Source organism: Crocuta crocuta, unplaced genomic scaffold, assembly GCF_008692635.1.
Source record: "Crocuta crocuta isolate KB4526 unplaced genomic scaffold, BGI_CrCroc_1.0 scaffold35, whole genome shotgun sequence".
Lineage (NCBI taxonomy): Eukaryota > Metazoa > Chordata > Mammalia > Carnivora > Hyaenidae > Crocuta > Crocuta crocuta.
The window spans coordinates 5,381,571-5,401,745 of NW_027530625.1; the positions used below are offsets into that span (position 1 = coordinate 5,381,571).

A 20,175-nucleotide genomic window follows, 5' to 3' on the forward strand; every position below is an offset into this window, starting at 1 on the left:
ACGTGTTCCAGCCTCTGGTTTGTGGGGTTTCTAACGTGCGGGACGGTCGTGATCTCCGGGGCTGATCTTTTTACCCGCAGACTCGTTTGATGGAGCTGCACCGCCAGTGGGAACTGCTCTTGGAGAAGATGCGGGAGAAGGGGGTGAAACTGCTGCAGGCGCAGAAGCTGGTGCAGTATTTGCGGGAGTGCGAGGATGTGATGGATTGGATCAATGACAAGGTACGTTTCCGGGAGGAGGGTTTGCTGAGTCATTAGTGAGAGCACGGGAAGAGCATCTGCGTGCCCAGCCGAGGGCCAGTGTGAGCAGCAGAAGGCGCTTGGTCGTGGGGGTGCTGCAGCCCCGGCTGCTCGGCAGCGCGCCCTTCTGTAACTCTGAAACCTGGAGTCAGCCGATGTGCCCTGAGCTCAACCTTTTAACTAAGAGAGGAGCTCAGATCACAGAGGACACGGAACACTGCAGCCACGAAAGCTAACACGGCCCATCCTGGTGGGCCTCGCTCGTGACAAGTGTTTGGGAGCCATGGTCACCGAGTGTTGGTTGGTGACTGAGACTCTCTTGGGTTCCTGGGCAGGAAGCAATTGTGACTTCCGAGGAGCTAGGCCAGGACCTGGAGCACGTGGAGGTTTTACAGAAGAAATTTGAAGAGTTTCAAACAGATATGGCTGCCCACGAAGAAAGAGTTAATGAAGTGAACCAGTTTGCTGCCAAACTCATTCAGGTAGGTGGCAGAATGCTACGTTCCTCTTCCCACATCACGATATGAGCTTTCTGGTGTTTCCAGAAGAAACTTTTGGTGATCAGTTCCCTGAGTCTTGTGTGAGCGCAGATTGGGAAGCATGTCTCGGAGTTTTGTTTTGATAAGGGAGCAGTGCTGATTACTCCTGAGTTAGAAACTGCTTTCTAACTTGCGGCCATGGGCAGGAAGGGCCACGTTCGTTTGATCTGTGTCCTCCACCCACTTTTGGGTAGGGCTCAGTGGTGCTTTTACGGGGCTGCTGAGGCTGGATTCCGGGACTTTCAGGTGAGGGTGTGGTGGTGAGTGCTTCTTAGAGTTGGCAGGCATCCACTGACGCCTGCCTGCTCTTCCCTTTCCTTTTTGATTTGAAGCTTCCCAGGGTTCTCTTGGGAGCCTGGGGAACCTTGTAATGAATAGGCTTTCTGCTGGCTGCTCTGAGCCATCGAGAGGTGACAGTGCAGCCTTTCCCCTTTGCCTCTGTGCCCATTCCTATGAGCTGCTGCTCTCTAGCTCCGGCTTCTACTATAGGGATCAGAGTGCACGCATAGTATTTACGGCTTGATGTACATCCCTCTGACTTACATTGCTGCATTAACCAATAAAAGTGGAAATCTCTCCTTGGCAGTCTCTCCAGAGACTTCAAGTATTAGGAACTGGACTTTCCGCTTTCAGGGAAATTTGATTTGGGGGCGTATCAATCTTAAATTTATGGATCCGCTTCAGGGCTGGTACTTATTGCCTTTCTGGCCAGTGATGAAAGAAGAGCCAGCATTCCTCAGAAATGCCTCATCCTTCCACAGCGAGAGATGTGCTCTGCCCTCCCCCCTCCCCCAGAATCTTGGGGCCTCCCAGGGTCACGCTGACAAGAGCAGTCAGGCCAAGCCTAAGATCTCGCAGATGGATCCCAGAACCCTGAAATGCTTCATTTATTACTTCACATTTTTGTCAAAACAAAAACCAAAATGTGGTTTGTGGGGAAGAGTACTTCTAAAGACGTAGCTCCAATCTGAAGCCAGGAACACACCGCGAAGACCGTGTGTACGGGCAGGAATGCTCAATAGGCTCACGAGTGTCCGAGGCGACAGATTTTCCAGCACCCGGGGCAGACGTAGTGCACAGAGTTGCAGCTGAGGTGTGTGTTAACATGAAGGTTTTGGTGCTGGTGCCCGGAACTGCTTTATGGACTGACCACACTACTCCAGGGGGAGTAATGGCTCTCCCCTTTTTATGCAAGAGGAAACGGAAGCTAGTTTTGAACATGCTTTACTGCATTTCACGTGTAAAACCAGTGTTGGTTCAGGAGGATGAAGGTTTGCTGAAGCAGGCACTAGGCAGGAGCCCGGGGCTCAGGACCCAGGCCGGTCTGTGCTCTCCCTCGTGTAGGAGCAGCACCCCGAGGAGGAGGCCATCAAGACCAAGCAGGATGAAGTCAACGCGGCCTGGCAGCGGCTGAAGGGACTGGCCCTTCAGAGACAGGGGAAGCTCTTTGGGGCGGCTGAGGTTCAGCGCTTTAACAGGTAACGAGCCACGGAGGGCTGCTGGGTGTGGGGGTCCTGGTGGATATGTGGCATGTGCCACGTGGGTGCTGGAGCTGCCCGGGGTGGCGCTTCCAGCCCTAGACAGTCCCCATGAGTGGCTGCACTGGTGTCTCCTTCCACAGGGATGTGGACGAGACCATCAGCTGGATCAAGGAAAAGGAGCAGTTAATGGCCTCTGACGATTTTGGCCGAGACCTGGCAAGCGTTCAGGCTCTGCTGCGGAAGCACGAGGGTCTGGAGAGAGACCTTGCTGCTTTGGAGGACAAGGTAGGTTTTGAAAGCAGCCCGTTCCATAGAGAAGTTAGCAAGGGGCTGGAGCACAGTCTGATGGGGGCTTTTTCCAGGTCAAAGCCCTGTGTGCCGAGGCCGACCGCCTGCAGCAGTCCCACCCTCTGAGCGCTGCGCAGATTCACGTGAAGCGAGAGGAGCTCATTGCCAACTGGGAGCAGATCCGGACCCTGGCGGCCGAGAGACATGCCCGCCTCGATGACTCCTACAGGTAGGAGAAAGCTCCCCGGGGCTCAGCGAGCCATGCGGTTGGAACTCTCTTAGAGAAGAGGGCAGGTGCGGTTAGGTTCACTTCGGTCTGCTGAAAGTGAGCTGCTGTACGCCTGCCAGGCTCCTGTACGGAGAAAATGCCAGTGACTTTCCTACCTGTATTATGTTTGGAGACTTGTAACTCTGTAGTGTGTGTGTGTCTGTGTGCACACGCATACACACACATGTAGTATTTACAACTTTATGAATACTCTTCCAGCTTCTATCGCTGCATTACAACCGATAGAAGTGGAAATCTCTCCTTAGGAATTGGAGCACCAGTGAAATATACCTTTGAGTAAATCAAGGATTGGGAAGTGAAAGAATGCTAAATACCAGAGCTCAAACTTGGGAATGCCAAGGAGGTTGGAAATAAGGGACCAGATTGGGGAATTACAGTGATGGACAGAACCCAGGTGTTAAAGGATTGCTTTCAGCCTTCTCTCACTTTCCTGTACAGTCCTCAATATCGCAGGAGAGTTTGCATGCTTTGTTAGACCTCTGAGGACATAGAGTCCGAGGCTTTAGGGAGGCATTTTCCATCCTGGGCTCTCCACTGGGAACACGGAACATCTAATGGCCCCTCTTGGTTTTCCTTAGGCTTCAGCGCTTCCTTGCTGACTTCCGCGACCTCACCAGCTGGGTGACTGAGATGAAAGCCCTCATCAATGCAGATGAGCTCGCCAATGACGTGGCCGGGGCCGAAGCCCTGCTGGACAGACATCAAGAGCACAAGGTAGCATCTCCGACATCTTCCAGAAGGGAAGACAAAATGTTAGCTTGTCCTATATCAGTAGATCGCTCTCACTTAGAGGGGCTGAAACTTTGTTCACAGCTGGCTCCCACCATAGGATTATTGTTAATTTTGCCTTTGGAAACTGGCTCTGCCTGCTTCTCATACATGGTGAAGCGGGTTAAATGTCGGGAGATTAACAATGGTCCGTAAAAGTAAAGAGCTGCACCCTGGCAAGGAAGAGTGCTGCTAGTTTGCACAATAGTCAAAGACAGTCTTAAACAGTGTCTCCGTTTAAATGCTGAGTTTCATACTTGGTGTAAGTTTCTTACTCTGGTTTTTCCCCAAGTATATTTCACAGAAAACTAGTTTCATGAGATTTTAATAGGCTTTTCCTTAAAAGGAAAGGTTTCTGGAGCACCTGGGAGGCTCAGTCGGTTAAATGTCTTGACTCTTGGTTTCGGCTCAGGTCATGATCTTGAGGTTTGTGAGATGAAGCCCTGTGTCGGGCTCAGTGCTGACAGCATGGAGCCTCCTTGGGATTCTCCCTCTCCCTCTCTGTCTTAAAACAAATAAACATTAAAAAGAAAAAAGAAAATAGGGCACCTGGGTGGCTCAGTTGGTCGGGCATCCGACTTCGGCTCCGACTTTGAACCGATCTCATGGTTCGTGGGTTCGAGCCCTGAGTCAGGCTCTGTTCTGACAGCTCAGAGCCTGGAGCCTGTCTTCAGATTCTGTGTCTCTCTCTCTGACCTTTTCCTGCTCACTTGGTCTCTCTCTGTCTCTAAACAATAAATTAAAAACATTTTAAAAAATTAAAAATAAAATAAAAAAGGTTTCTATGGCTAAGTAATTTAGGAAAACACTGTGAAACAGAATTTTTGAAAGGCTAGTATAACTCTAGCCTTCTGAGAGCTTTTTAATTTGGTAGATGTAAAAAACAAAAAATCGGTATAGAAACATCAAATATGTCCCTCTACACTAGCAACAGTTACAAACATGATTTTCTCAAAATGTTACTTATATCAGAAAGTATGAAGTACTTGAGAATTCATGGAGCAAAAGTGGTCTGAGACATTTGTGGAGAAAGCTGTTCGGTTTCTTTGAAAGACTAAAGGAGGAAAGTCTATGGTGGAATGCCATACCTCGTACATGGATGGAATCACCTTGTGTAAAGGTGGAAAAATTCTCCCCAAGATCTGTACGTTCCATGCAGTTCCACATAGGCCAGCAGGTCTTTGTTTCTGGAATAAGACAAGCTGATTCCAAAATTGACATGGAAGAAAAATAATTCAAAAACAGCTGAGAGCATTTTGAGGAACAGAGTGGGACCAGGGGAGGCACTCGCCCTGCCGGGTGCTGCAAAATTGTAAACCCGAACATCCATCACAGCGAGGGCAGAGAGATCCGGTGGAGCAGAAGATAGGGCCAAACCCTTAATTGTGTGGGAACATGACAGGCTTGAACAGAGGTAGCCTGAAAAGCTAGTGGCAAAGAGGCTTCTGAGTAAATGGTGCCCTCGTGGTTGGTAACCCAGACCAGTGTTAGGGAGCCTGGCCTCATCGTTGACCTTGCTCCGTGGTGGAGATGGGGTATTCTGATTTGTAAGGATTGTTTAAAATCCAAGCACTCTGTTTTCTTTTATAAGTTGCCAGGCATAAATTGTGCCTTTTTGCCCTATAGGGTGAAATCGATGCTCACGAGGACAGCTTTAAATCTGCAGATGAGTCTGGACAGGCCCTGCTCGCTGCTGGGCATTATGCCTCTGATGAAGTGAGGGAGAAGGTAAGAGAGGAGCGGTTCTTTGGGAGTCTCTAAAAATTTGTGTCTGTCCAGGAGTCTCCAGGCTGCGTTCACGGTGGTTCGTGAGAAAGCTTACGTGGAGCCTATGCCAGAAAGTTCAAGGGCAATTTCTTGAGAGGCTGGGAAAGAAGACATATACGTAGTATGGGTGATTGATCAGAGAAAGTCCCGTTTATGAGGGATGTTTGTGTCACGTTTCCTACCTAAAGGGGACCTGGCAGGGAGCTGAGCCCTGTGTTAGTCAGTTGGAGCTAAGAGAATACAGATGTTTTTCAAATTCTATGTAGGAGCGAATGTGAGTTCCAAGTCTCACCACATCTAAGCATGAAGACGCCTGAGGAGCCTCAGATAATGATGTTTTAATATTGTGTAGACTAAGAAGAGACCTTTCAGAGATATACTTCGTTAACTTTGGAGCCTAAAAGTTAGCTCCAGGGCGTTCCTGAATTGATCACGTTTTATGGAAGACGCACCGAGTTGACCTTTCTCAGCTGAGCCCTTACTCCGTTTGTACTGCCTGCCTTTAGACAGATGCCCTTTCTCCTCTGCCTAACGTTTACCTACCATTCTGACCTTGAGTCATCCGTGAAAACGTGGCAGTGTATGTATTCTCGATCAACTCGACCTTCTCCTACGTAGCCTAACCGTACAAGCAGCTGAGGGTTTGTGTGGTTTCCCGTGGCTCGGCTGACACACGCGAATGCAGTTCATCCCCTTTTGCAAACCTGAGGCAAGGCCCGAAGATTAGCATGAGGCTTAGAGATTCCAGGGCAGCCTGTCTGTGGGCCCGGTGCCGGGACGGCAGGACCCACCCGGCCTCGCGGCCTCCCTGGCTCCTCTCCCCGCAGCTGAGCGTCCTGGCGGAGGAGCGGGCCGCCCTGCTGGAGCTGTGGGAGCTGCGGCGGCAGCAGTACGAGCAGTGCATGGACCTGCAGCTCTTCTACCGCGACACGGAGCAGGTGGACAACTGGATGAGCAAGCAGGAGGTACCACGTCTCTCCCGGCGGCCGCGCGCTTCCCCGGGGGGCTGGCTCATACCCGAGTTGCCGTTGCGGGTCAGGTGACAGGGCCTGCTGATGGTCCGCTGCTGGGGGGGACTGGCCCTTGGGACCGGCCCCGGGTTTGGACAGGAGTCTGCTGCTGTGGGATCGTCTTTCGCTGAAGAAGAGATTTTGTTTTTGTTTTTGGTGTGGGACTCAGCACTTCACGTTATTGTGGAATTCATTTTTAGCGAATCGAAAAGGATGTCACGCTTTCCGAAAGAGATCTAAGAAGTTTAACGGGTGTAGAATCTCCTTGCTTCCTTTTCGTATTTTGGCCAGCATACCCTTCGCTTCCCGGCCTTAGTTGATGAAAGGGCAGGGTGTCGCTCTGAGCGCTTCTGTTGTCTTTCGCAAGGCATTCCTGTTGAATGAAGACCTGGGAGACTCCTTGGACAGTGTGGAGGCGCTCCTCAAGAAGCACGAGGACTTCGAGAAATCCCTCAGCGCCCAGGAGGAAAAGATTACAGTAAGACTCCTTCTCGTTCCTTCCCGTGGTCCGTAGAGTCAGCCCGGCTTCCATTCTTCTCCAGGGTTTCCGCGCAGATGCGATAGAGGCTCTGTGTGAAGGGCGCTCCTGCGGGGGCTTCAGATCTCACAGCAGCGGCTCACCGTCTGGTGGGAGGCCTGCCTCAGCCCATGGGCTGAGGTTTTTCCCTGCTGCATAAACCTCCATGTTGAGATTTACGTTTCACTAGAAGTACTTGGAGTTCAGGGTACCCAGCTGGCTCAGTCAGCGGAGTGTGCATCTCTTCATCTCAGGGTTGTGAGTTCAAACCCCACATGGGGCGTAGAGATTACATAAAAATACAATCTTTAAAAATATAAGTAAGTGGTTGGAGCTCACCTAAGAGGTATTTTTCCTCTGAAAACAGGCTACTAACCTGTTGTGACCCCCGTCTGATCACATCACATGTGTCCTGACATCAGCTGCAGTGAACATCTCCCGAACTTAAGAGAGCTGGCGTAATGTTGTATGTGACTAATAACGTCAAGCAGAAACCCGGAAGTTGAGGGGTAGATGTTGTCACAGCAAACCTTAGACCTGTGTTACGGTTGAGAGCATTTTGTGACCTGTTCAGTAGTGACTTTGCTCCTGAGACCGAGCTGTGCAGTCGCATGCTTGCCGGTCAAGAGCCCTTACTCTTCCCTTGTAGGCACTGGATGAATTTGCAACCAAGCTGATTCAGAACAACCACTATGCGATGGAGGACGTGGCCACGCGCCGAGATGCGGTACATTCCGTTCTGCCCGTGCCTTCCTCGCTGTCCCCGCCCTCCTGTCCGTGTGACCCCCGGAGCTGGAAGAAGTCTCTGGGGAGCAGGAGCGGGAGATTCACGAGGCCCCTTGTCTTCCAGCTGCTGAGCCGCCGCAACGCCCTGCACGAGAGAGCCATGTGTCGCCGGGCCCAGCTGGCGGACTCCTTCCACTTGCAGCAGTTTTTCCGCGACTCTGATGAGCTCAAGAGCTGGGTCAATGAGAAGATGAAAACCGCCACAGATGAAGCTTATAAAGTAAGTTCTGCCAGCGTTGCTGTGTAGCATTTGGCTAGGAAGCTAATCGCAGCTCTCACAGATAAGTTCTAGCTAAAGAAAGAAATACGGAATTCCAAAACTCACACGATTTAATGTAAGCTTACTGTTCTCTGCCCCCTGCCAATAAAGAGAAGTACGAAGGTAATACAGAGTAGTTTGACATACTTGGGTTCAAGGTACAACCCCCTTCTTCCTTGTATTGCCAGGACCCATCCAACCTACAAGGAAAAGTACAGAAGCACCAGGCTTTTGAGGCTGAACTCTCCGCCAACCAGAGCCGCATTGATGCCCTGGAGAAAGCGGGGCAAAAGCTGATTGACGTCAACCACTATGCCAAGGATGAAGTAGCAGCTCGTATGAATGAGGTCATCAGTTTGTGGAAGAAATTGCTGGAAGCTACTGAACTGAAAGGTAAGAGGACTCTCCCCAGATAGTGTGAGGGATGCCAGGGAGTTAGGTGTCCCTTCCTGGTGAAGGGTCGTAGGGACACACGCCACGCAGGTTGGATGACCCAGGCAGCCTCGGGCTGCGGGCTCCTCTCCTGCACAGGCGTTCTGTGCCTTGCGCTCCTGATGCTCTGTTAACGTGGTGAGTGTGGCTGATGTGCTGGGTAGTGGGGGCGCCTGAGCGAGAAGGGAGTGATGTGGTCACTCGCCCTTGACTGAACCGGTCCTCGTCGCCAAACATCAGAGTTCAGCTGAGAACCAAGGGCTTTCAGTAATTCTCAAGTGCTCTCTCTCATGGGGGTTAGAAGGCTTTGGAAGGACGTCCAGGGGCACCTGGGCGGCCCACTCAGTTAAGCGTTTCAGCTCAGGTAGTGATCTCACGGATCTGGGGATTCTGTCTCCCACCCCACGCCCCCGTTTCTCTCTGCACTTCTCCAGTGCACGCGCGAGCACAGCGCATTCTTCTCTTTCTCTCAAAGTAAATAAACATTTAAAATTTATAAATAAAGGACATCCAAGTCCGCATTTTGTTTTTCTCCTGTGGGGGTGGGGGTGAAGCAGTGACCGGAGCCCTGACCCTTAGTTCTTCGCTGAGCACCGTTGCTGATGAGCAGCACCGGCATGGGGACGGTAGTGGACAGGTGGGAAGTCACACTTGCTCCTGTGATCAGGGATAAAGCTTCGTGAGGCCAACCAGCAGCAACAGTTCAACCGCAACGTCGAGGACATTGAGCTGTGGCTGTACGAGGTGGAAGGTCATCTGGCTTCAGATGACTATGGCAAAGACCTTACCAACGTCCAGAACCTCCAGAAGAAGCATGCCCTGCTGGAGGCCGACGTGGCCGCTCACCAGGTAGTGTGACCTGGGGCTGTTGTTTGGGCCTGTCGTGGAGAAGGGCAGTCGATTTCCAGGCCGTTCTTTTTCTGAGGGATAAAAGGTGTTGATTTTCTTAGGCGACCCTGTGTGTTCCCAAGTCAAACTCCTCCCTCAGAGCTTCCTGGGAGCCCAAGATGAGGGAGAGAAGGCAGAAGAATTACTCTCCAGGCTGGGCAGACAACTGTGGTGGTTTTTCTTCATATATGACCGAACCACAGTTGAAGTTAAGAGTCAGACCAGTGTGGGGCGCCTGGGTGGCTTAGTCGGTTAAGCGTCCGACTTTCGCTTAGGTCATGATCTCGCGGTTCGTGGGTTCGAGCCCCACATCGGGCTCTGTGCTGACTGCCAGCTGGGATCCTGGAGCCTATTTCAGAGTCTGTGTCTCCCTCTCTCTCTGACCCTCCCCTGCTCACTCTGTCTCTCTCTCTCTCCTAGAAATAAAAAAAAATATTAAAAAAAAAAAAGAGTCAGACCAGAGCATAGTCGCTGGTGCTGGTCCAAGCTTTCACGGCCCTGTCCCTTTCTGTTCCCAGGATCGAATTGATGGCATCACCATTCAGGCCCGCCAATTCCAGGATGCTGGCCATTTTGATGCTGAAAATATCAAAAAGAAGCAGGAAGCCCTCGTGGCTCGCTACGAAGCCCTCAAAGAACCCATGGTTGCCCGAAAGCAGAAGCTGGCGGATTCTCTCCGTTTGCAGCAACTCTTCCGTGATGTTGAGGACGAGGAGACATGGATTCGGGAGAAAGAACCCATTGCCGCATCCACCAACAGAGGTCAGTCTGTCTCCATCAGATAAGGTACAAGTTTGAGAAAGGGCTCTACCCTTACAGCATAAAGGAGGTGCATGTCAAAACAAGGAAGGTCAAGTTTGACTTGGAACCCCAGTGGAGTCTTAAGAGCGACAGGGCTAACTTTTCTCTTGGTGGCTTAGATGACCAGGAAGCGCTCTCTGCTTTCAGGCAAAGATTTGATTGGAGTCCAAAATCTGCTGAAGAAACACCAAGCCCTCCAAGCAGAAATTGCTGGGCATGAACCCCGCATTAAGGCAGTTACACAGAAGGGGAACGCCATGGTGGAGGAAGGTGAGTGGGTAGCACCCAGGAAGTGGCTTTGCTTTTGGTCTTCGTTTGTTCCGTGGTTGAGTGCGTGGACTTGAGCCAGACTGGGCTGTGGGATTGAGTACCATCCTCAGTCTCTCCTCACTGTACGACCTTGACTAGACCTTGCCCTCTCGGCCTAAAGGTCTTTCCTGTGAGATGCGGGTCTTGACACCTGCTCCTGACATAGTTGTGAAGAGCGAGTGAGATCATATAGGACAGAACGCTGAACAGCCTGACACGTGTCTCAGTGACTGAGGACAGTAGTGGACACTGTTACTATGTCCTTATGGTCAGATCACTGGCACCAGCTTGGGATCCCCGCTTTGTAGCGTCCAGGTAGAGATCGTGGCTTGAGGATGCAAAAGTTGAACAAATTACTTAGAAGGGTGGGACCCAACTCTCTCCTAAAACTGGGGGTTATGAAGGGACCTGGCTTATCACAGTGGTGCAGCGGGGGTGCCGTGGGCACATGGAGGACCTTTTTCTCCAATGACATGTCCATGTCCTTTGCATGGGCTTCCTTTCCTCTGCTTGCCTTCCAGGCCATTTTGCTGCAGAAGATGTGAAGGCCAAGCTCAATGAACTGAATCAGAAGTGGGAGTCACTCAAGTCCAAGGCCTCCCAGCGGCGGCAGGACCTGGAAGACTCCCTACAGGCCCAGCAGTACTTTGCCGACGCCAACGAGGCTGAGTCCTGGATGCGAGAGAAGGAGCCCATCGTGGGCAGCACGGACTACGGGAAGGACGAGGACTCAGCTGAGGTGACCACGCGTGGGGGGCGCGTGCTGGGACTCGGGCTGGCACCGTGGGGAAGTTGCAGTGTCTGCGCTGTTGGCTTTTCAGTGTGTTTTAGAGTATTTTGTCCTTTCCATTATGGAAATTTGCCAAAAGGAGAGAGAAGCCCTCCCGTCCCTATCTCCCACCTCAAGCGTTTTGCCGTTCTTGTGTGTCTGACTCTGCACGTGCGTGTGTACACATACATACACAAGCGTATCTTTTTGCCAGTAATGGGTGTTTTGAGTGAAACTCTTAGGTTTATTCATAAAGGTCTAGGTGTAGCCCCTGCACCTGCCTCTTTTGCCAGTCTTCACAAAACCCAGAAGAGTAGAGTGGTGACGTGCGCTATATAGGATTCTCCGGGAAGATGGGGGTGGGGAGAGCTGAAGAGCCTTGGGCAGGGTGGTGGTGGCAGGTGCTCAGCTGTCACGTGTGGCGAGGGAGAGGAGCGTCCTCAAGGCAGGCTCGATTTGTTGGTAATGTTTATTTGTTAAGGTGAGGAGGGGGTCACCAGGTGTGCCCCACCGTGCTTTATCGCCCTTGTATTTTTCCAGCACCGCACGGTCACACGGGGGCGAGAGAAAAGATAATACCACAAGTCCCAATTTCTATTTCCTCCAAATACGATGTTTTGTAGAAATGGGGAAAGTATGGAGCAAGAGGTGGTCAGATCGCCATGTAACTGAACCAGCTATCCGGGCAGGATGGTGGGTTGGTGAGGCAGCATGGACAGGGCGCCCTGGTCCCTTGTACATGGTTACAGTGTGTGATTCTGGTTTCAGGCTCTACTGAAGAAACACGAAGCTTTGATGTCGGATCTCAGCGCCTATGGCAGCAGCATTCAGGCTCTGCGGGACCAGGCTCAGTCATGCCGGGTGAGCCAGGCTTTTGTGTCTGCAGCATAGAGGTTGCCTGGGGGCAGGGGGTAGGGGGCTGCATGGGAAATTGAAGGGCCTGGGTACTTCCGGCAGGTGTGCCAGTCGTAAGCCACATTCTTGTGACCTCACTGCTAAGTCCTGTGACACAGAGATGTGTAAACAGTTTAAAATGAGTAAAGATTCCCAACAGCTTAAGTTCTGGGGTCAGGTTGTACTGGTAGCTTCAGAGAAGAACTCTCAAATATGTATGTGGTCCATAGGAGCTGGAGTGTGTCATGTGCTTAGGTGACACGCCACAGACATCCTTTAACTGTGTGTGCCCTTCCTTTGGATTTTTAGCAACAAGTGGCCCCCATGGATGACGAGACTGGGAAGGAGCTGGTCTTGGCTCTCTACGACTACCAGGAGAAGAGCCCTCGGGAGGTCACCATGAAGAAAGGAGACATCCTCACCTTACTCAACAGCACCAACAAGGCAAGGCCCCGGAAGTGGTTGTTTCCTTCCGGGAGCACCACCAGTTTTGCTCAGCTGGGGGCCTGTGAGTCATGGTGTCTAAGCTAAGGCTGGGTTAGAATTTGAGGAGAGACCAGAGTCTCCCAGTCAGTCTCCCCCTTGATATGGGTTCACCTCGTGTACGATCAGGAAGGTGATCTATCCGTCTTCCTGAGTGCCCAAAGGCAGCTGTCGAGGATGGCTTCTTTTCGAGTTTGAACACCTCGAGGTAGAATTCCTTCTCTTCAGAGCCAGGTCTTCTCAGGACCTTTTCAGAACTGTTGGCTCTTGGGGCACCTGGGTGGCTCAGTCGGTTGAGCGTCCGACTTTGGCTCAGGTCATGATCTCACGGTTTGTGGGTTCAAGCCCCGTGTTGGGCTCTGTGCTGACAGCTCAGAGCCTGGAGCCTGTTTCAGATTCTGTGTCTCCCTCTCTCTCTGCCCCTCCCCTGCTCACGCTGCCTCTCTCTCTCTCTCTCAGAAATAAATAAACATTAAAAAAAAAAAAACCAAAAAACAAAACTGCTGGCTCTTAACCTGGACTACGTGGCTCTAGCAGATGGTTGCAGACCGCTGTGACCTCACCCCCTAGGCTCTGTCTTCTCAAAGTCCAGTGCTTTCTGGTTCATCAGCCTTCTTCCCTTGACCTGTGGCTTTGAAGTGAAGCGCATGGCACTCCACATGTTCTCTGATAAATCCCACAAGGTCGTAGTTAAGGCTAGAGAAGGGTCCACAGCCATTGTTAAGGAGCCCACGCCTGACCCCCAGTTTACCCTAATCATGAGAGTTTGAGGGGAAAAAACCCCAAACCAGTGATTTATATTTTTCTGTTTAACTCCAAACCTCCCTTCTGGTCGGACGCCGGTTTACCCAGCGGCAGCACGCAGTGGACCTTGCTACGCTGGGGGACACTGTGTGTGTGTGTGCTGGCTCTGCAGTAGCTGTTAGGGCCAGTGGTGGTGGTTCTTCTAACTTAACGTTACGTAGCCACGGGTGGCTGGTGGCTGTAGGACTGATGTCGTTCTGGCGTGTCTGACAGAGAAGGATGTCCTTCGTGGTGGGTGTCGTCGTGGCTTCCCTCGTGCCCCACGCCATACTCAGCAGGTCACAAAGGACTACGGTTCAGTTCTTGTGCAGAGCGACTTTGACACGGTCACAGGGTCCCCTTCACGCGCTCAGAGCTCTCTTGTTCGTGCGCGCGCACGGGCCTCCTTGGCTTCTCTTTTTCTCGGGAATTTGCTTTCAGTTGTCCGTTTGTTTCCTTAGGACTGGTGGAAAGTGGAGGTGAATGACCGCCAGGGCTTTGTGCCGGCCGCCTACGTGAAGAAGCTGGACCCGGCGCAGTCCGCCTCCCGCGAGAACCTCCTGGAGGAGCAGGGCAGCATAGCCGTGCGCCAGGAGCAGATCGACCACCAGTAAGGACCACGCTGGCGACCACAGAGGTCCCGGTGTCACTCGGGGCTTACTTCACACCCCACACAGGCCGGGCTTTAGGCGGTGTCCAGAAGCTCTGGAGGGACTGCCCTGGTGCCCGCGCGTGCCCGGGACACCCCGTGCCCACTTTCCCCAGGTCACTTGTAGCGTCCCTGTCCCATTTGGACCTAAAACTTTTGACCGATACCTTTATTTTCCTTTGTTTTCTTTCTTTCCTGGCCTTTGGAAGATTCTTTTCCTAAGCAGCGTTTTTCTAAACATTACCCTCGTAACCTTTGTCCTCGAGTCGGGGCGATGCTCTGGAATTGGCTTTCAGAGGTTCTGCACCCCTATAGCTCTGCCCCTTTTCAAAGGCTGTTGAGAGAGTGGCTCTCTCCCGTGCTTTGTGCTCAGAGATGGAGGTTATCTTTTATGAAGTGTCCCTGTCCTCCGTTCCCTGTCTTCTAGCTAAGCCCCCATATTGACCTGTGTCCCTCTTGTAGGGCACGTCTTGCTCAGCTAATGACCTCAACGTTTCAGACACTTGAAAAATATCCAGAAGAGATGTTCTCGCTGGAGTTTAGAACAATAGAATTTTTGTGACCCTGGAAATCCCTGAAAAGATCAGTTATTTGTCTGCTTCCAGACCTTTTCTGTTACTGTGGAGACAGGAGAACAGTTTGGGCCTGGATTGTAACTGTGGGAGCAAAGCAGCCGGCCCGATATGTGACTGGAGGAGCCTGCGAAGCTCTCTGTCCGGGTCTTTCTCACGCTAGTGCTGTTTCCCCCTGGCCTTGCTCTGTGGCTTTACCGGTGCTGCCAGGACGGGAAAGTTGTCTGCTTTAAACATGGCAGACTTTTCGGGAAAATGAAGGTGAACTAACCCCTCTAATTTACTTTGCCGGCTTTTTCTTTACTGATGTCCTTCGTGGCCTGGCTGGCTCCCGAGAGCTTTTGATGGACGCCTCAGTTGCCCCTACTTTAAGCGTCCCGCATCCTGGCGCCAGTCGGAGCTGCCGCTCTCCTTCCCTGTGGATTAATCCCACTAATTCGTGCGTGCTTTTGCTGTGCCCCGTGCAGGACGCGCATAACTAAGGAGGCCGGCAGCGTGTCTCTGCGCATGAAGCAGGTGCAGGAACTGTGAGTAGGCGGGCAGCCTCGCCGAGCGCCCTTGCCCGTTTCCCCTCGGCCGCTTCTCCTCGAGGCACTCGTTCATCCAGAAAGACGAGGTGGGGGGGGCTGTGTGTCCTTGCAGCAGCTTCGCTCTCAGGGGAGAGGTCTTGGTGGCCCTGTGCCCGTCGGTGGCCGCTCGCCTCCCCGGGCCGCTTCCGTGTACGGCCGTGTGCTCAGAGTGGTGTCGGTCCCCCCTCGCTGGCTTCGGTGGCGGAGCAGCAGCTGTCAGCAGCAAGCCCGAAGGCCGGTTGCGGGGCGTCCCCTGGTGGGGAGGGCACGAATTCCTCCCTTTGAGGTGCTCTCATTCTTGGTAGCTCGTTGCTTTTTTCTCCCACCGTGAGCCGCGTAGGTTTGATGGTGATGGTAGCTCTTCTTTAAGCTTTAACTTAGTTCTGTGAAGTTTGTCATTTGCACGTCTCCGAAGGTAGTAAGCAGTTCAGCGTTTCGTGTTTTTGCTCGCAAGGCTTCGAGCCTTCTTCGATTCTTAGAAGTCCTCACCTGTCAGTGTGGTACAGATACCCTGTACTTGACCTAATTTTCCTTCCGAAGTGGCCAAAACTTTTCAAGAAATAGAGCTACCGCTCTAGAAATGGCCCACCGCTCGGAGAGGCTAAGGTCTCGCGCGTGGCTGTTTTGAAGTTCGGTGTCCCTTCCCCCGCCGCCTGGGGCTGCTCAGAGTTGGAGCGGAGCAGGAGCCCCGCATTCATGGTGCTCAGCACACTCATCTCGTCTCTCAGCTCTGCTCGCATGACCCCGTGTTGCCGTGCTAGACGCTTGGTTCCAGTCATTCGTGGTCGTGACGTTGGCCCGGGGATGAGTGTGCCGGGCTGTTCGAGCCGCCGCGCGGTGAACAGCGTGGCGAGCGCTCATCCCTGAGGCTGTAGCGCGGGGCCTCGGGGGCTTCACCCTCCCCTGTGTCCTGACGCCTTGTCACCTGGGCACCGTCATTATAAACTCATGGCCTCAGACCCTCATCTCGGAGACGCCCGGTGATGTGGCCTCTGGTTAGCCTCCGGGGGAAGCTGACTGGCCGCCTTGCCCCCTCTTGTCCCCCTCCCCGACGACCTCAGGTACCACTCTCTGCTGGAGCTGGGCGAGAAGCGCAAGGGCATGCTGGAGAAGAGCTGCAAGCGCTTCATGCTGTTCCGCGAGGCCAACGAGCTGCAGCAGTGGATCAACGAGAAGGAGGCGGCGCTGACCAGCGAGGAGGTGGGCGCCGACTTGGAGCAGGTCGAAGTGCTGCAGAAGAAGTTCGACGATTTCCAGAAGGTACGGGAGGGGCTGCAGCTGAGCCGGAAGGTCGTCCGGAGACTCGGCTCTCTGCACCTGTGACTGCAGTTTCCTGAACGAGCCTGGCGCAGGTTGACCCCCCGGGCTGTGTGGGGCCCTCTCTGAATGACGCGAAGCCTTCACAGTTTCAGGGGGGCACGTGCAGTGTTCTCTTTTGGCTTTAAGAATTTTTTTTGGATGTAAAATACCAAAACACGTAGAAGTATTTTTTTAATTGGGGTAAAATTCAAATAACATGCAGGTGACCATTTTAAAGAGTACCGTTCCAAAGCACGTAGCACACCGTGGTGCTGTGTGACTGTCACTTTCTCAACTCCAGAAGGACACTGCTCACCCACCCCAGTGGCCTTGCCCATGACCCCAGCCTGTGGCAGCAAGCAGTCTGCTTTTTGTCCCTGGATTTACATACTCTGGACACTTCGTATAAATGGAATCCTATGTTATGTTGACTTGTGCCGACTGACTGCTCTCACTGTGTATAATGTTTTTCCAGATTAATATTTTTTTAATGTTTATTTTTTGAGAGAGAGAGCGTGAGTGGGGGAGGGGCAGAGAGAGAGGGAGACACAGAATCTGAAACCGGCTTCAGGCTCTGAGCTGTCAGCACAGAACCCAATGCGGGGCTCAAACCCACAATCTGAGATCATGACCTGAGCTGAAGTCAGACACTTAACCAACTGAGCCACCCAGATGCCCCCCAGACTCATTTTTGTAGCGTGTATCAGGACTCCAGGGCTTTCTAGGGCTTTCCATTGTTGTGTGTAAACTGCATTTTGTGTATCCATTCCTCAGTTTAATAGTCATAGAACCAGATCATGTGGGTAAGGGGCTTTTTCTCCCACAGAGGCTGGCATCAGAATTTCATCACATTAAAAAAATTTTTTTTAACGTTTCTAAATGTTTTTGAGAGACGTAGAGTGAGCAGGGAAGGCACAGAGAGAGAGAGGGAGACCCAGAGTCTGAAGCAGGCTCCGGTCTGTGAGCTGTCAGCACAGAGCCCAATGTGGGGCTTGAACCCATGGATGGGAGATTGTGATCTGAGCTGAAATCAAATGCTTGGCTGATTGAGCCACCCAGGTGTCCCATCACATTTTAAAAAACACATCCCCTCAGGGCACCTGGGTAGTTCAGTTGGTTAAGTGTCTGATTCTTGATTTTGACTCAGATCATGATTTCACACTTCATGAGATTTGAGACCTGAGTTGGGCTGTGAACTGACATCATGGAGCTTGCTTGGGATTCTCTTTCTTTCTCCCTCTGCCCCTCCCCTGCTTACACACCCACACCCACCCACCCACCCAAATAAATAAAAACACATCCTCACCTCCAAAGAAAGGTAAAAACAGGATANCTCAGGTCACGATCTTAAGGTTTGGGAGTCCCAGGCTCACATAAAGCTTTGTGCTGACACCACAGAGCCTATTTGGGATTCTGTCTTTCTCCACCCCCCCCCCATCCCTCTGTCCCTCCCCTGACTCGCACTGTCTCTCAAAATAAATAAACTTTAAAAAAAAAAAAAGTAAAAGATTTCCATTCAGACAGAATAATGGTTTATGACCTACAGTTAATTTAGCAAATTTGAGACTGACTATTCCCAGTCCCTTATTATTTTCTTGCTTCCTTGATAGTGACAGAATTTCCGGATTTGGGTGACTGCCCAAGTAATAGAAGCACTAGCTCATGGGATACCTGTTGACCAGAAATTTGTAGGGTCGAACCATAGCTTATGAACATCTTTCACCCGCCTTCTCTTTTGAATTACTTGCTGAGTCTTAGTTATCATGCTTTGGCTTTAAAGGACCTGAAGGCCAATGAGTCACGGCTGAAGGACATTAACAAGGTGGCTGAAGACCTGGAGTCAGAAGGTCTGATGGCAGAGGAGGTGCAGGCCGCACAGCAGCAGGTAAGTGTCTGGGTGTGGCGCGGGGGAGGGGGTTGGGGGCGGCTCGTTACCAGCAGGAAGCTGGTCCCTTCCTAGCAATGTCCTACAGCACAGAGGTGGGGCCAGGGTGTGGTCGGGTCCCCTCTGTCCCCCTAAACCAACTTGTTTGCCTTCATACAGTGGGGAAAAGTAGCTCCTGTCTTCCCCGAACACCCATTTAACATTGTGAAGGTCATTTACTGCTCACGTAGCCCTTAATGGTAAAGTTGCCCATTTCCTAAGAAAAAGGTTTTACATACAAACACGGTCTGTTAGACTCTTAAGAAGTTCCTCTGGACATCTCGTGTCTTTTTTATAATTCTCTCCCCGCGTCCGGATGTGACAATCATTTCCTTCTCTCCTTGTAGGAGGTGTATGGCATGATGCCCAGGGTGAGTCCTTGCGGAGCGTGATCGTGATGGGGTTCTGTCCCTGAACCTCAGAGATGCCTTCTGTGTGTAAAACTGTGGGAAGGGAATGGAAGTTGGTTTCTATTTCTTTCTTCAAAAGAGATGAAAATGATTTATTTATTTAAAACTGACTCCTCAGTTTTCTAAAACTTTTTCCACAACAATTGTTCGGGTTGGTTTATTATCTTTTTTCAGGAACTCCTATGAGTAGGACACAGAGGGAAGTTGGTGGATTTCTTATTAAGTTTCCTCATTCTCTTCATTTCTGTCCACTCCATAAACACCTAGAATTTTCCTCTCTTCTTTGTTGCTTCGTTTCCTTCAAGTGGCCTTGTGGCGTGCTATGAGCCACAATAAGTTACGGATCCCGGAGGGGATGCCGGCCTGGGTGATGGCTCTGGGGACCCCCGCCTCTGGCGGCACAGGGTGGGGCACGTCATTTCCTGCTGCACTGTACGGCTGCCTAACTCTGCTTCCTCCTCTGAATAGGATGAAACGGATTCTAAGACCGCATCCCCGTGGAAGGTGAGAACTCTTTGCAAATGATCGTTTCCTAAGGTTTTCAGGAACAGAGATGCTTTATGTGTTTTTCCGGTGGGTCTGTTTCTGAGTATTTAGGGAGTCTTTGATCATTTCTGGACTTGTTTGGGGTGGTTTCTTTTTGACCCTGGCACTATATTCTTTGACTCTGTCAGGTCTTGAATGTGATCCTTGGGGCGCCTGGGTGGCTCAGTCGGCTAAGCATCTGACTTCGGCTCAAGTCATGATCTCGTGGCTCATGAGTTCGACCCCCACATCAGTCTCTGCTGACAATGCAGAGCTGTGCAGAGCATGGGGCCTGCTTCAGACTCTGTCTCCCTCTCTCTCTCTCTGCCCCTCCCCCATTCGTGTGTGTGTGTGTGTGTGTGTGTGTGCGCGCGCGGGCNAATAAACTTTTTTTTTTTTTTTTAATTTAAAAATGTGACCCTTAACCTAGAGGGAGCAAGGTGTTACATGGAAAAGCTCAGTATGATGGCATTTATGACCCACGTCGCTGCCAGAATAAACTTTGTAGATGTGGCCCTGTATAGTTAGGTGTGGCCCCGCCCACAGGATTGCAGTCCTGAAGGCCAGAGCAGGAACAAGGACATTAACGTCTGTCTGCCTGGCCACTTGCCCCAGTGGTCTGTGGAATGCTTCTTGGAAGATACCAGATGTCGCAGAGAATTGTGAAAGGACAAACAAAAAGATATGCCAACCACAGCAACCACTGTTCCCCCCAGACGCAGGGAGGGTGCTTGACCAGGGTCTCTTGCTTCTGGCCTCCTCACGCCTCCTGGCCCTGATCGTTCTGCTCGTCAAAAAGGCTCCACATTGCGGGGAGCAGGCCTTTTCCCCTTGATTCAGCGTTCTTCCCTTATCTCAACCTTAATTGTTCTTCTGTAGCAACATATGATCATTGGTGATGTGAACGGGCAACACCCTTACCTGT

General features: G+C 51.7%; 1 protein-coding gene across 4 annotated transcripts in view; it reads left to right on the top strand.

Annotated features, from left to right (window-relative positions):
* Positions 1-20,175, top strand: part of SPTAN1 (spectrin alpha, non-erythrocytic 1) — a 50,507-nt gene that overhangs the window by 5,109 nt on the left and 25,223 nt on the right. For 2 of the 4 annotated variants that reach the window (XM_077768342.1, XM_077768343.1), the window contains exons 3-26: positions 81-221; positions 575-721; positions 2,123-2,256; positions 2,400-2,544; positions 2,622-2,776; positions 3,415-3,550; positions 5,231-5,332; positions 6,199-6,336; positions 6,749-6,859; positions 7,548-7,625; positions 7,749-7,904; positions 8,132-8,336; positions 9,043-9,224; positions 9,782-10,025; positions 10,212-10,334; positions 10,895-11,112; positions 11,911-12,003; positions 12,346-12,480; positions 13,764-13,912; positions 14,991-15,050; positions 16,154-16,352; positions 18,172-18,276; positions 18,663-18,686; positions 19,194-19,229. In XM_077768342.1, coding sequence (XP_077624468.1) covers positions 81-221; positions 575-721; positions 2,123-2,256; positions 2,400-2,544; positions 2,622-2,776; positions 3,415-3,550; positions 5,231-5,332; positions 6,199-6,336; positions 6,749-6,859; positions 7,548-7,625; positions 7,749-7,904; positions 8,132-8,336; positions 9,043-9,224; positions 9,782-10,025; positions 10,212-10,334; positions 10,895-11,112; positions 11,911-12,003; positions 12,346-12,480; positions 13,764-13,912; positions 14,991-15,050; positions 16,154-16,352; positions 18,172-18,276; positions 18,663-18,686; positions 19,194-19,229 — 3,216 coding nt within the window. The remainder of the gene's footprint in view (positions 1-80; positions 222-574; positions 722-2,122; positions 2,257-2,399; positions 2,545-2,621; positions 2,777-3,414; positions 3,551-5,230; positions 5,333-6,198; positions 6,337-6,748; positions 6,860-7,547; positions 7,626-7,748; positions 7,905-8,131; positions 8,337-9,042; positions 9,225-9,781; positions 10,026-10,211; positions 10,335-10,894; positions 11,113-11,910; positions 12,004-12,345; positions 12,481-13,763; positions 13,913-14,990; positions 15,051-16,153; positions 16,353-18,171; positions 18,277-18,662; positions 18,687-19,193; positions 19,230-20,175) is intronic. The other 2 variants (XM_077768344.1, XM_077768345.1) reach the window with 1 other exon arrangement.